The sequence below is a fragment of the Otolemur garnettii genome, unplaced genomic scaffold, assembly GCF_000181295.1.
Source record: "Otolemur garnettii isolate 467f Iridium unplaced genomic scaffold, OtoGar3 scaffold00123, whole genome shotgun sequence".
In the NCBI taxonomy this organism is placed as follows: domain Eukaryota; kingdom Metazoa; phylum Chordata; class Mammalia; order Primates; family Galagidae; genus Otolemur; species Otolemur garnettii.
Genome location: NW_003852518.1, coordinates 3,072,212 through 3,086,830, shown reverse-complemented (window position 1 = coordinate 3,086,830; position 14,619 = coordinate 3,072,212). Strand labels below are relative to the sequence as shown.

At 39.1% G+C, this 14,619-nt stretch overlaps 1 protein-coding gene across 1 annotated transcript in view; it reads left to right on the top strand.

Annotated features, from left to right (window-relative positions):
* ABCA13 (ATP binding cassette subfamily A member 13) overlaps window positions 1–14,619 on the top strand; it is a 557,155-nt gene that overhangs the window by 353,760 nt on the left and 188,776 nt on the right. Inside the window, exons 44-45 of the mRNA XM_003797747.1 lie at window positions 289–378; window positions 4,949–5,018. Coding sequence (XP_003797795.1) covers window positions 289–378; window positions 4,949–5,018 — 160 coding nt within the window. The remainder of the gene's footprint in view (window positions 1–288; window positions 379–4,948; window positions 5,019–14,619) is intronic.

Below are 14,619 nucleotides of genomic sequence, written 5' to 3'. Positions count from 1 at the left end.
GGAGGGAGGGGGTTTGGAGGGATCACTTCTGAGGTTTATCTTATAGGGGTACAAGTGAATCTTTCTAAGACTCTGCTTTTGATAAATGTTTGAATTTTATTGCTTGTTTGACTTTATTACAAAAACAGTGAAAAAAATAGCTTTATCTGTGTTACTGGGAATCATTTACTGGGATCAGCTTGACGAGGGCACAATGGGAGGTCAGAATATGGCTTTTATGTTCTTGTTTGGGAGCTACTAGTAATAATCATCACTCTCTTTTTTTTTGTTTTGTCTCACAATGAACAGCAGTGAGAATGATAACACGGACCTCACCCATGTGCTTCTGCAGAAGTTTAGAGATCAAGGTCTGCTCTGTGCTGACTTAAACCCAGATTTGTAAGTATCAGGTGCCCTGTGCCAAAGTGAAGATGTCCACTAAGTCACACTGCAGCCTGGGGACTGTCTTCCTCCATGACAGGTCATTCCACGTGACAACATTATATTCCATGAAATGAACATATTACTCTAATGAGTAGGTCAATACTGAACTGGCCTCATGGGTATCAACATAAAAAATGACCGGAAATAGGCAGCATAACTGCTTCCCTTTTTTATAGACACATTGTTGCAAAATGTTATTAATAATTAATAGCATTCAGGGCAGCACCTGTGGTTCAAGGAGTAGGGTGCCGTCCCCATATACCAGAAGTGGTGGGTTCAAACCCAGTCCCAACCAAAAACTGCAAAAAAGAAAAAAAAAAATTAATAGCATTCAATTCACTAATTAAGCCCAAAGCTAAAAAGGATGAAGTAACAATTAAACATGAATTATGTTAATTTTTATTTACTTTAAGAGAAAAATCATACATATAAAAAGATTAATTACATTTTAACTTAAGAGACTTAAAGGTCAGTACTGTACACCTGTGTGGGGAGAATTATTTTGAAATTTTTTCTAGATTTTAAAAACTATTATGGTGGTAACATTTTTATGAAACCTTGATTAGCATACATTTCTTCATAAACAGTTCTTTCACTCTTATTCTGATCAACTGTAATTTATGAAGAATCCACTATAAATAAAGTTTTGCTATATGAACCAATATTAATAAAGAACATAGCTCTGGTCTCAAGGAATTTACAGAACAAATGAAACAAGTGATAAAAACCAAAATGATATATTAGATGCCAGAAATGTATTTTTTAAAGTAATAAATTAAAAAATCAAGATAATAATGCAATATTGGTAATATGTTTTCTCATTTGTGATGACATATTTTGGCCATTAGTTACGCTGGTAATTCGTTTGAGACCAAATAACTATTAGTAATCTCAGTAAGAAAGAATTAATAGAAAATTAATTATGTTGGTTCACTCTTCTTCTCTTGAAAAACAAAGGCTTTTTAACCAAGGTTTCAATGGTGATGTTTTATTTCCCTCCCCTCTAATGAAACACACAGGATGTGAAATAAATCCATCTTTGAGAAATTGAAACATAACCCAGGGACCCACATGGTCCAGCCCTGGCCCAATGTTGCATCAAAGAAGGACCAGTTAGCACACAGAAAGCTATTTTATCTAGTCTCTTAAGAAGGGGGAAAAAGAATCAATGATTACAGGACAGCAGAGCATATTTAAGATTCTGTTTGGACATCTATTTTACTACTGGCTCCTTTTACACAGGTGGCAGTGGTCCCCCAAGCTCTCCAGCCCTCTCCCTCGGTCCCCCAGGGTCCTGCCGACAGCCCAGCCTGCCCATCAAGCTCATTGCCTTTCTCCTCTGTCTGTTCTCTTACTCTATCTTCTTCTTCTTTCTGGATTTATGTTTTTGCGTTCTCCCTTTTCTTTGTGAAATCCACCTTGTCTAACCTTAACTCATTCCTGTTTTGTAACAGTTTCTACCCATTTTCCTGGTCAACATAGCAAAAGGGGGGGAGTGGCTGGTGCCTGCAAGGATGCTATGAATACTTATATTAATACTAATTTATGTCCACAGTACACAGACGGAACTTGGTTCACTAGGACCCCTAAATCAAAGCAAAAATTTGCATTTTAAACGAGTAGATTTCCTTCTGTAAGTATACAATATTATGAATTCAATGATATTTATATTTTACTTTCTTAGCAGATTTGAGCAATCATTTAATTATTAGTTAGAGAAAACATTAAAAATAATATCTTAGATTCTGCTGTTAGATTGTTTTTCTATTGAGCTACTAACCTCTGAGTGTCAGTGTGAGGGAACTGTGTTCAACTTCTGATCTCTACCACCTTGTTGTTCTTAAAGAAAGTAAAGAGCTCCAGAAAAATCCACTGTGGTTTAAATATGACCTACAAGAAGAGTTTTCTCATAATAGTGGGTAATGCACACTTTACAGTTTAAAATGCACTAAAGTTATCAACTTTAGAAGCTGACTTAATGTATTTAGTTTCATTTTACAAGAGTCAAATCTGATGGGGCTCCAGTGGTGAATTCCCCTGGTATTTCTAAGGTAAAAGGATCATTTTGCTCACCTATTCTTGTTAAGGCCTTAATACAGAACAAAAAAAAAAAGGTAGTTACCAACTCTTACATAGCTATCAAACTTAAAAGGCCAACTAGGGGAAATGTATAAGAATTATTTTCATAATTTAATTTAAAAAAACATTATCATGATTAGATTGCAGAGATATGATAAGGCATTCTCATGATCTGCTATTTCTGATGGTTAGGAAAATCCTGAAGACTCATTGCCATAGGAGGTGTGATGCCTGCATGGCTGGTAACACGGGCCCTCAGTTGAGGTCAAGGGTCTGAAGTAAGAGAATGTGTGATTCAGGTGTTGTGATAGAGAGGTGAACACACCTCAAGAATCAGGCGGCCTGAATGCACATCTGAAGGTCGCCTCTTACTGGCAGTGGGACCCAGGCACCTTATTGAACCTCTGTCTGCCTTTCCTTGTTTATACCCATGTTGCTCCCAGTTCTACAGAAAGAACAATGCTCACCTCAAGCACCAGGCAGCTTTTGTTCTCCTTAGCCAAGTTCCTACCTCAGAAATATACTCATTGTTGGAACTTCTGCCTCTCTCTTCAAGAGTTCAATGCACATTGGACTGTTAAAACTCCAGGCAGCCTGTAGTAAGGTGACCTATTTACTCAGCGTGTCTGAACCCTAAAACCAAGTGACCCTCTTCACGACATTTATTCTGGAACAGCACCCCTGTGGCTGGGTCCAAGAGACTGCTTTAGGGAAATGCTTTGCTAAGTCAAAGTGTGTGTTTAGAGTCGTAAAATTTGAAAGGAAATTTCTGTAGAAATGTCAAATTCCTCATGTTATGCCCTCTCTGTCTTTCCCCTCTAAGAATGTTCATCCAGCTTCTTGGCACATCTGTCTGAACACAGAATAGGTGGAGGCAGAGACATGCTCACAAAGCTGAACTCTGCTGCATACTGTTGGGTGTCCTTGTGCAACTCCCACGGTCACATGGTTTTACTCTATAAAAGGAACTAGGAGACGAATAAGGAAGGATTTGGTAGAGACAGACAACTAACTTTTTGAAGTTGTTTATTAAACTATAAATACTTGCAAAACGTTTACACAAACATTTGGAGAACAAAGACCCTGATAAGTTTAAGAAGTAAAAACTGGGCTGAGCATGATGACTCATGCCTGTAATCCTAGCACTCTGGGTGGATTGCCTGAGCTCACAGGTTTGAGATCAGCCTGAACCAGAGCAAGACTCTGTCTCTAAAAATAGCTGGGTGTTGTGCCTGTTGTCCCAGCTACTTGGGAGGCTGAGGCAAGAGAATTACTTGAGCCCAAGAGTTGGAGTTTCCTGTGAGCTATGATGCCATAGCACTCTACTGAGGGTGACAAAGTGAGACTCTGTCTCCAAAAAAAAAAAAGTAAAATCTGAGTTATTTTAAAAGCGTACTTAGCAGCTATGGTACTCTGATTCAATACATAACCCCTGAAGTATTATTTCTATGTAAACTTTCAAGTTGCAAACTGGGGTCCCTGTAAGCTGTGCAGTCATGAAAGTAACAGTGGAGAAGCCTTTAAATTATTTTTGATGTTTCAAAAGTTAACATGGAAATTGTATTTTGCCAACCTGGCTAATAGAAATGGTAAGTTTCTTTTCTTTGGACTGGACCTTTTTCAACTGGCTAGTCTTCCTGGAGCAGCACACCTGGGGCACAGAGCCAAGCTTAGAGCTTGGCGGCCAGTCCTCCTGCAGCAGGATCCTGGCAGCTGCCTCCCGTCTCAGGACCCCACTTGCTCTTCCAGAATGGGGGGCTAGTAAGGGTTGTGGTAAATCTTGGGTGGTGTAGCTGGAACCTGTAATTCAGTAAATGTGAGTTTGTTCCCTTCTTTTCCAATTTTTGAGTAATGGAGAATCATTCTCATTAAAGCAATATTTTGATTTAAAAGTGTTAGAAAAGGTGTTTTAAGGGAAAAGACTCAAAGGAAAAAGTAGAAGCTATACAAGAACTCTGAAATAAAAAGGTTTTTAACCACAGCTACATATGGTCAACTGTTTCTGTTGCACAACCCTTCTTCAAAATGGAAATTTAATCATTGTTTCTCCTTAAATGATCACATTACAGCGCCATGCCAGGGAAAGGAATTAGCAGCTCATTGTGTGTATTAATAGCTGTTTGGTACCTGGTTATGACCGGCGGTCTCAGGACTCAGCAGGAGCCCACTGCCCAACCCTGAAAAGCCACAGGGGCCCTGGCGGTACCTTCTATAAAGTGAGACAAGTGGGCACCGTGTGAAGTAATGAAATACTGGCATTGTAATAAAACATTGTCATCAGATTAAGAGCTCAAGCTGTGAAAACAAATGTGAGAGCTCTGCCTTCTTGGCAGTAGGAGGTGATTATCTTGTGAACTCTGTTCTAGTTTGATGGAAATCTCCTTTATGGAAATACAATGGCTTTAATCTGAAAGATCACTCCAGTTCTCTCTTTTGTTTGTTTTAGGAAGAATTCTTCATGCTGGCACATGGATCCTTTTTCTCACCTGGAATTCCAGGATTCATGTGGCTGCTTGGTATGTTTCTGCAGAATTTTTGATATTTTTAAGAACTGAAACCTCAAATGATGAAAATGAGTTTACTCCATGTATAAAATCTTTGTTTTTGTTAGCTGAGTGCCTATGACTTTTTGATTCCTTGGGTTAGTTGTTTCTGGGAAGTTTTATCACATAAAGCGAACATTTACAAAGCACCGATGCTGTAGAGATTGACCACGTCCTTCTCATTCACCCTCTACTGCCTTTGATCATGAACACCCCCACTGATGCTCATTAAGCAAATTAATCCTCTTCAATTAGTGATAAGGCAGCTGGGACTACCCTTCAGAAGGAAATTTCCTCTAATTTCAAGACAGGATGACCTTAAGGCTCTTGTTGTAATTTTTATTTGGGTTAGATACAAAGAGTCAACATGCCATTTACCTCTAACTATAGTTAATTCATACAAAAGCAAATGGAAGGAGAGTTGCTACCATCACTGCCCAACCAGAGTTCTTGCCCACTGCCCACTGCCCACTGCCCAGGAGGAAGCCAGAACACAGAGACAGCAGGGTTTGCAGCAGAGAAAGAATTTAAACTTGCAGGGCACTGAGCAAGAAGATGGGAGACATTTTTAAATCAACCTCCTAGAGAATTTTGGAGCTAAGGTTTTAAGATAGTTTAGTGAATAAGGGGCTAGGGAATCAGGTCTGCTGATCAGCTGGGGATGAACTCAGAGTTGGGTAGCAGAAATTGTCTTCCTGGGTGGAGAGTCACAGGACCCATTGAATCAGGGTCTGCATATGGCCTCTGGTCTGGCTGGCATCACTTTGTCTCCCTGAATCCGGAGTCTGGAAGATAATCTCAAAGACCAGACTTAGGTTTTAAAATAGGTGCTGTTATCTATGGAAGTTGAGGAAGTCACAAATCTTACATTTGTCAAAGACATATGACTCTTGAACAGTGAGCAGGTAGAAAAAGGTAAGCCAGGAAGCAATGGCTGGTGAACTCGCAGCTATGTCTGCACCTTTGTAGAAATTAGACCTTCAGCACAGTTTTTGCTTCATGGCTGTATGTTACTTTAACACAGGGGGTTTTACCATTGTTGAAGGGAGGGCCATTTCTATCCAGTGTATAAGGGATTTCCAAGTTGAAATCTATTTGGAAAACTGATTGGAGCTCATCTCAGAGGAAATATCAAAAGCTAATTAGCTAAAGGCATGGATCTGTTAGCCGCAGTCAACAAGGCAGTGTGGCAATCCTAATTTACAGTTAAAAAGGAAAAGAACATGTCCACATGGAGAATATATTTACAAGGTTTTTCTGTTTAGTGGCCTGTGGAACACATTACTCTTAATAGCTAGAGACCTAAAGGAAGAAACTAAGGTAAATTAAAATAGGTAGAGAGTTTATTTGGGCCAAGGTTGAAGGTTGCAGCCTGAGACACACCTCCAAGTTGTCTTAGGAGGTGCTTCAGAAGACAAAAAGAGAGGCCTGAGTTCTCAAAGAAAAAATAGATAAATCAAGAGAGGGCTGGTGACAAAAGTTGCTCGGGAATTCTTCTTGGTTTACAGAAATACCATCGATTAGTGATTGCTTATGCATTCGCTGAACCATATGGTATGAGTTATGCCGTCCAGGGTATGAGGTTGTTAGGTTGGTGTATAGCTATTGGTGGTGACAGCCGAGAATCCACATAGCAAGTGGCTTCAGGATGGTTATTTAGTCCAAAGGCAATGGATATGACTGCTGTCCTGTTCCTATGCCTCTCTGGGCCTGAGCATTTAAAGAGGCTCACATTTCCCCAGATAACAAACATATTTCTTTCTCATGGTATAGTGACTTTAGAAAGATTGCTTTTAAAGTCCTTGTCTGCTTTCTTCTCTTAGACAAATGTACATGTTTAAGAGATAAAGTAATGACACAGCACCATATAGGACACTCAAAGTGTTGGTGGATCTGAGTGAACTAATAGAATTCTGCAGGTTTCCCTTTTGACCTGAACTGTCAATAAACTCTACTATCTTTGGTAATCTTTTACAGTGACCAATTATCTTTTTCTAAAGTTTTTTTTGGACACAATTATTGTTCTTGTTTTCATTTTTAAAATTTATTTTTCTTCTGTCTGGTTTTTTCCATTTACTCTTTATACAGGAAAAGAGCAAACTTCTCCTCTGAAAGTTCACTGAAAAGCAATTGACAAAGGCAGATTAATAGGGGTAAAGAATATGGATTTTATTAATGTGTATATGGAAAGAATCAGAGTGATTCCCCCTAATTTCCCACTGGGTACAGAGCTTTCTATAGGGAAAGGAGGAGATGGAGAATTTATATCATTCTTTTGAGGGGCAGGAAAGAATTGCTATGGAGGGATCTGTCTAGTTCTGTCACAGGGCTGTTAAAGTCTCTAGCTATTATGGTGTTTTGTGATATCATATTGCTTAGACCCATCAAGATCTGTTTCATAAATCTGGGAGCATTTAAGTTGGGTACACAAATATTTAAAATTGAAATGTCTTCTTGTTGTATTGTTCCTTTGACCAATATAAAGTGTCCATCTTTGTCTTTATAACTTCAGTTGCTTTAAATGTGTTTATATCTAGATAAGATTGTAACCCCTCCTTTCTTTAGATTTCCATTTCCTGGAAATAGTTTTCCATCCCTTATCCTTGAGTTTTGATTAGTTCCTCATTACTTTATCTCTGGATGGCTTGTGTTTTTTTGCCCAATCAGCCAGCCTGTGCCTCTTCAGTGGTGAATTCAATCCATTGACATTTATTGAGAGAATTGATAAGTGGAATTCTATTCATCTTTTGTTCTGAAAGTCCATTGTGTAGTTTTATCCTTTGTGCCATTGTGGAAGCTAACTTATGACCTTTAGTTTCTGGATGTTTACTTTGCTGGTGGTCCATTGTGGTGGTTAGTGTTGAGAATAGGTCTAAGTATTTCCTTTAGAGATGGTCTTGCTGTGGTGAATTTCCTCAGGGTTTGTATATCTGCAAATGATTTGCTTTCTCCATCATTTTTGAAGCTTAGTTTAGCAGGATACAGAATTCTGGGTTGAACATTGTTTTGTTTAAGAATGCTGGCCAGGTGCAGTGGCTCATGCCTGTAAACACTTTTGGGAGGCCGAGGTGGGTGCCTGAGCTTATAGGTTTGATACCATTCTGAGCAAGAGTGAGATCCCATCTCTAAAAATAGCTGGGCATTGTAGTGGGCACCCTGTAGTCCCAGCTACTCAGGAGGCTGAGGCAAGAGAATTGCTTGAGCCCAAGAAGTTGAGGTTGCTGTGAACTATGATACTATGATGCTATGGCACTCTACTGAGGGTGACAAAGTAAGACTCTGTCTCAAAAAAAAGGAAAAAAAAAATGCTGAAGGTGGATGACCATTCTCTTCTGGCTTGGAAAATTTCAGTTCAAATCTGCTGTCAACCTAATGGCTCTGCCTCTGTAGGTCAGGTAGTGCTTACTCCTGGCTGTTGCAGAATTTTTTCTTTCATCTTGACTTTGGACAGATTCATTACCATGTATCTTGGAGCAGCTCTGTTTAAGTTGAGATGACCCAGGGTTCAATATCCATCTGAAAGGAGAGTGTTAGGATCTTTTACTAAAAACTTGAGAAGTTTTCATTTATGATAGTCTTCAGTAGGGATTCCATTCCTTTGGGACAATCTTCTTCCCCTTCAGGAATACTTATTATTTGTATGTTTGAATGCTTCATGGAGTCTTGTAGTTCTCTTAGTGACTGTTATTCTTTCTCTCTCTTCTTTTCTGCCTCTTTGACTACCTGGGTTAACTCAAAAACTTTATCCTCTAGCTCTGAAGTTCTTTGTTCTTCATGGTATAACCTATTTTTGATACTTTCTACTACATCTTTACATTCCCTTATTGTCTCCTTCATTTCCTTAAGCTCTGCTATATCCTTTTTATATTCTACATATCTCCATCCAACTTTTGGTTCTGTCTTTCCATTTTCTTATCCGTTCCTTTTATTGTCTTTATCATCCAAAATTGATTCAAGATGGATAAAAGATTTAAATCTAAGGCATGAAACAATAAATATTCTTGAAAAAAGTTTCGGGGAAAATACTTGAAAATGTCAGCCTGCGGAAAGATTTTATGAAGAAGACTTCCATGGCAGTTGCAACAACAACAACAACAACAAAAATGGGACTTAAACTAAAAAAGCATCTGTCTTGCTAAGGAAATAATAACCAAAGCAAACAGACAACCTTCAGAATGGGAAAAGATATTTGCATATTATGAATGAGACAAAAGCCTAATAACTAGGATCTACAGAGAATTCAAATTAATCAACAAGAAAAAAACCAACAATCCCATATGTCACTGGGCAAGAAACATGAATAGAACGTTCTCTAAAGAAGATAGACAAATGGCTAACAAACAGGAAAAAATGCTCATCATCCCTGATCATCAGAGAAGTGCAAAGCAAAACTACCCCAAGATATTACCAAACCCCAGTGAGAATGGACCACATCACAAAGTCTCAAAACCACAGATGCTAGCATAGATGTGGAGCGAAGAGAACACTTTTAACACTGCTGGTGAGACTGAAAACTAATATAACCTTTTTGGAAGGAAGTATAGAGATTCCTCAAATAACTTTAATTAGACCTCCCATTTGATCCTGCAATCCCATTACTATGTATCTACCCAGAGGGGGGGGAAAATCATTTTATCATAAGGACATTTGCACTAGATTGTTTATCAAAGCTCAATTTACAATTGCTAAAAAGTGGAAGCAACCTAAATGCCCACCAACCAATATTATGGATTAATAAACTGAGGTATGTGTATATCATGGAATACTATTCAGCCATTAAAAGAGATGGAGACTTTACATCTTTCTTATTAACCTGGATGAAAGTGGAATAGATTCTTCTTAGTAAAGCATCACAAGAATGGAGAAGCAAGAATCCGATGTACTCTATTCTAATATTAAAGCAGTAGATGAACTCAGATGGAGGGGTAGGGGAATGAGTAATTGGAGAGAGGAGAGGAGGAAGGGGGATGGAGGGTCACAGTGTATGCCACACCTCTTAGGGGTGGGACACAATTATAAGAGGGATTTTATCTAACAAATACAATCAGTATAACCTAATTCTTTGTACCCTCAATGAATTCCAAACAATATAAATAAATAAATAAATTACACAGTGGAATCCTTGGGTGTGAGACCACACAAGACTTTACTGCAAAATACAGTAAAAAAAAAAAAAAAAGAATTGCTAGGGAAAATGAATGGACCAAGGAGACAGAAATTAACTTTAAATTATTCTCTTTGGAATCTAAACGAGCCCCAAAGGGGCCTTATCATGTAAAACAATCTATCCAGTTGTGGTTGCCTTGTGCAATCTATTCTTCTGAAATAGGTAATGTCATTTCAGGGAGAGGATAGAAGACATTTATGTTTCTCTTCATGAGAAGCTTTATCGGTCATGTAAGGAAATTCCAAAGAGTCCCTACCTGTGCATTGAGCTAAGGAGTAACATGAAGAGGTTAGACTAGGAACCTTGATTCTGAGGCTTATTTGTAAGGTTTTACAATTTACAAAGGTATTGAATATGCTCAAATGCGTGTTTTAGGGATTGTTTTCTGTACCCCATCATTCATGAAATCTCAGATTTTCACTCCATGTTCCTGTTGTCTAACCTTGATTGAATCACTTTATCACACAAGTCACTTTTATGACTAGCTATGTAAAGTCTGTTGGAATTAGACTGGGTGCCAACTTGGGTAAAGGAATAAATTAATAAGTATCAGAATGGTTGATGTTTACATCCCTAAATTCACTCCAACTCACATGAATTGAAAGACTTGTAAGACTTCTGTGATATTGGTATAAGAATAAAAGGGTCACATGAAAAAGTTCCATAACCAAATAAGTTTCATAAATCTTGAATAAAACAGTATTAAGCAGGTCTCTTTGCTAGAGCTCTTCTAAGAAGCTATTATCTGATAATGTACTTATACTTGAATTCACAGTGGGGTGGATGAGATGCAGCAATTTCTGCAAGTTTTACCTGAAGAATCCTTCCTTTTTGTGGCACCTGTGGTTTCTGTAATTCACTTTAAGAAATGCTGGGTCACGCATAACAAATCAGGGGACCTTGGGAGATAGGGAGCTGAGGTGGCATTAACAACATTTCTGCCATTCAAAAGACTATCAGGATGGCTAAATAGGAGAAAGGACAGATTTACTGGTGATAACAGTTTGCAAATTGGAACGAGGTAGTCTGGGGGTAGGGGATCACAAGTGCTCTCTCTTCCAGTAGGGAAAGGGCAGTCTGGGTGTTGTGCCTCACGGGATCTGTACTACACAGTAGAGTCGGACACATTTAGCAGGTTTGGGAGAGAAGCTGTACAGATTTATGAGGAAGGTCAAATACAGGCACAACAGGTAAACATGTATGTTCAATTGGGGGTGGGGTTTTAGCATCAAAATAAGGCAGTTTTTGCTCTTTGCATGAAAAGGTGAATTATATATGTGACACAATGACAATTTGTGAGCCATCTCTATAAGGTGGCAGAATCTGGCTTCACGTCTAGCATTGCTTATTAGGAAAGAATGCTTGTAAGGCCAGTCCTCTGTGCAGTCAGACCCATAGTGGTCTGGGTTGTAAATCAGAGTAAAAAGGTTCTGACAATTTGCCTGATATCTCCTATTGTTAAGGAGTTAAGCAGAGTGTGTAGTTTTTCTTGTAGCTAGAGCAATTTAAGAAGTCCCCACACCAAGGGAACCCTGAACCTTGGCACCCAGGTATCTTTTTCCCTTACCCTTAAGGCCATCTTAGTTGGTAAAAGAGTATCTGTTTTGTTCTCTCTGGTCATATTCCCGAGGAGTGGGTATTGCTTTTTTTTGTTTGTTTTAATTATATTTTTATTAAAATAAAATGAATAAAAATGTACTCATTACTAATGGACAAAAATAATTATTAAAATTGAAAATGATAATTATACAAAATACTAGGTATGACCATTTTCCAAATTACTTCTACTTTCCTTTTTTAAAAATTAAATCATAGCCGTGTCCATTAAAGCATTGATGGCGTACAACGTGCTGGTTTTCTATACAATTTGAACTTTAGGGATGACTTGAAGGAGATGTATGGAAAGATGTGTGGAAGAAAGGCACTGCCCCAAAGCCAGTTCTTTTGTCTTTAGTGATAGAGTTGGGCCAAGTTAACTGGGTTTTGACAGAAGGCGAAATGTTTTTGCTCTCCTTAAATTCACATGTACTGATGTTGGCACCTAGCCAGGTTCATCTGCCCACTGCCCAAGAGGAAGCCAATATTCAGAGACAGCAGGGTTTACAGCTGGGAAAGAAGTTATTCTGCATAGAATTAAATGGGGAGGTGGGAGAAATTTCTGCAGTGTGCCTCCCTGAGAAGTGGGAAGACAGGGTTTTAAAGACAGTTTGGTGGGCACAGCTAATTTTCTGGTTTCAGGGTGGAATCGTCAGTCCTTTGATATGTACTGCTGTCTAGGAGGGTCAGTTACAGGAACCCAGGGCCTTGGGTGGAGGGTCCAAGACCAGCTGAGTCAGTTCTTTGATGGTAGGGAATCAAGCCACCGGAATGCAGGTTCTGGAAGACATCTCAAAAATTACTCTAGGTTTCAAACAGGTGATGTTATTTGCAGAGAAGAGTTAGGAATCCTTACAGCCACCAGCTGTGCCCTCTAGAATAGCAATTATAGAGAGGCAAACAAGGGCACAGTGACTGTTACCAAGCACCCAGGGGGACAGCATGATTACCCTCATGATTGGAACTAAGCCTGTTTGTTTACGGCTTGAATTTTGTCATTACTTAGCTGGGCCTGCTCCTTCACAGAGTTTTGAGGCCCTTACTATAGTTCTTGCCTTCCACCCCTCCGTTGATTTGTAAGGGTGGTTTTCCTAGGTCAGCAAGGATGTGTCTATTTGCTCATATTTTTTTCAAAGGCATCATGGCTCCCTCTAAACTCACAAAAATGTTTCGAGTTTTGTTCTACTTCTGAGAATGAAGACATTATTTGGAAGAGAGATCACTGGAGAAGGATCCAAGGGCACCAGGAATTGCTTGTCTCTGAAGAACAGGCAGGAATTTTTAGAGTTGGAAATCTCAACAGCAGCAGCAACAATATAACCAAAAACATAATCAAGTATCTGTATGGCTTTATGTGGAGTTAGTGCAGGGTATATTTATTTCCTGAGGCTAATGTAATAAATTAACGTATGCTGGGTGGCTTCAAAAAACAGAAAACAGAAATTCATTCTCACACAGTTCTGGGGGCTAGAAGTCTGAAATCAGTATAGCTGGCATGAAATTAAGGCACTGCCCCAAAGGCTGCAGCTTCTGAGGGCTCTGGCATTCCTCAGCTGCGGCTACCCTGCTCCAGTCTCTGTCTCCAGGGTCGTGGTCTCCTCTCTCTCCATCTCATCTCCCTGCGCTTCCCTCTGCACATGACATGAGGACCACCATGATAGTCCAGGATATTCTCCCTGTCCCAAGATCTGTAACTTAATATCGTATTTGCCATAGGAAGTAGCATGTACATATTCCAGAGATATTTGGGAGTGGGGTTGTTATTTAGCCACTACAGATGGTCTTTCCTGGACCCCCTACACAGATTACAGTTAGAAAAAAGAGACTAAAAACATTTTGTAGTAAACATAAATTCTTAATAAGAATTTGAATTTTTTAAGCAAGGGAGTCATCTAAATGAAAACGGCCATTTGATAGATATGTGTTGGTGCAGAGGTAAAGGGTTTGGAGAGAGAAATGGTAGAGGCAGGGATGCTTCAAAGAGCTGTTAGGCTCACCTGCGAGTGAGATGACTAAGTTTGACCTATTTATTTACCTATTATTTATTCATTTAAATTGGCAAGTAGAAATTGTACGTATTTGTTATATACCGCGGGATGTTTTGGCATGTGTGAACGGTGAGGAAGGGTTAAATCCAGCTGTCAACATCTGCGTTACCTCACAAGCTCACATGCTCAGCTCTGTGTTTTATTGAGGGCATGATTAAGCAATTTTCTAGTTATTCAAGATACTGTTATTCACTATAATCATCATGTTACAGAAGAGAGCTCTGGAACTTGTTCCTCAGGTCCCACTGGAATTCCGTGTCCTTTGACCAACGCCTCTCCAACTTCCCCTTTTCACTCTGTTTCTATGTGTTCATTTTAAAAAATATTTTACATGTAATGGTTTGGCTGAATTATAACTTATGACAATTATTATTCTTTATGGTGTTTTTTTTTCCTAAGTTTTTCTAGCAAGAACCTGAAAGTAATACCTTAAGTGTATTTAACCTGGCTCACTTTTCCTTAGCCTCTTACACAGATATGACTTGTCTTCTATATAACACTTTCTTATACTCGGAACCTAACAGCAAAACCGTGCATTAGGTAAGGCTGTTTTTATTTCCACGTTGCAAATGAGAAAATAACCTTTGAAAGTGGAAATAAAAGGTTCGATGATGGATACATTTCCTATTTTAATATATTTCTCTAAATTATTTGAGGGTGGACATAGAGCACCCTGAATCTGCGCCTTTCACTGGCAGGTGGACACAGAGCCCCCTGAATCCTCACCTTTCACTGGCAGGTGGACACAGAGCCCCCTGAATCC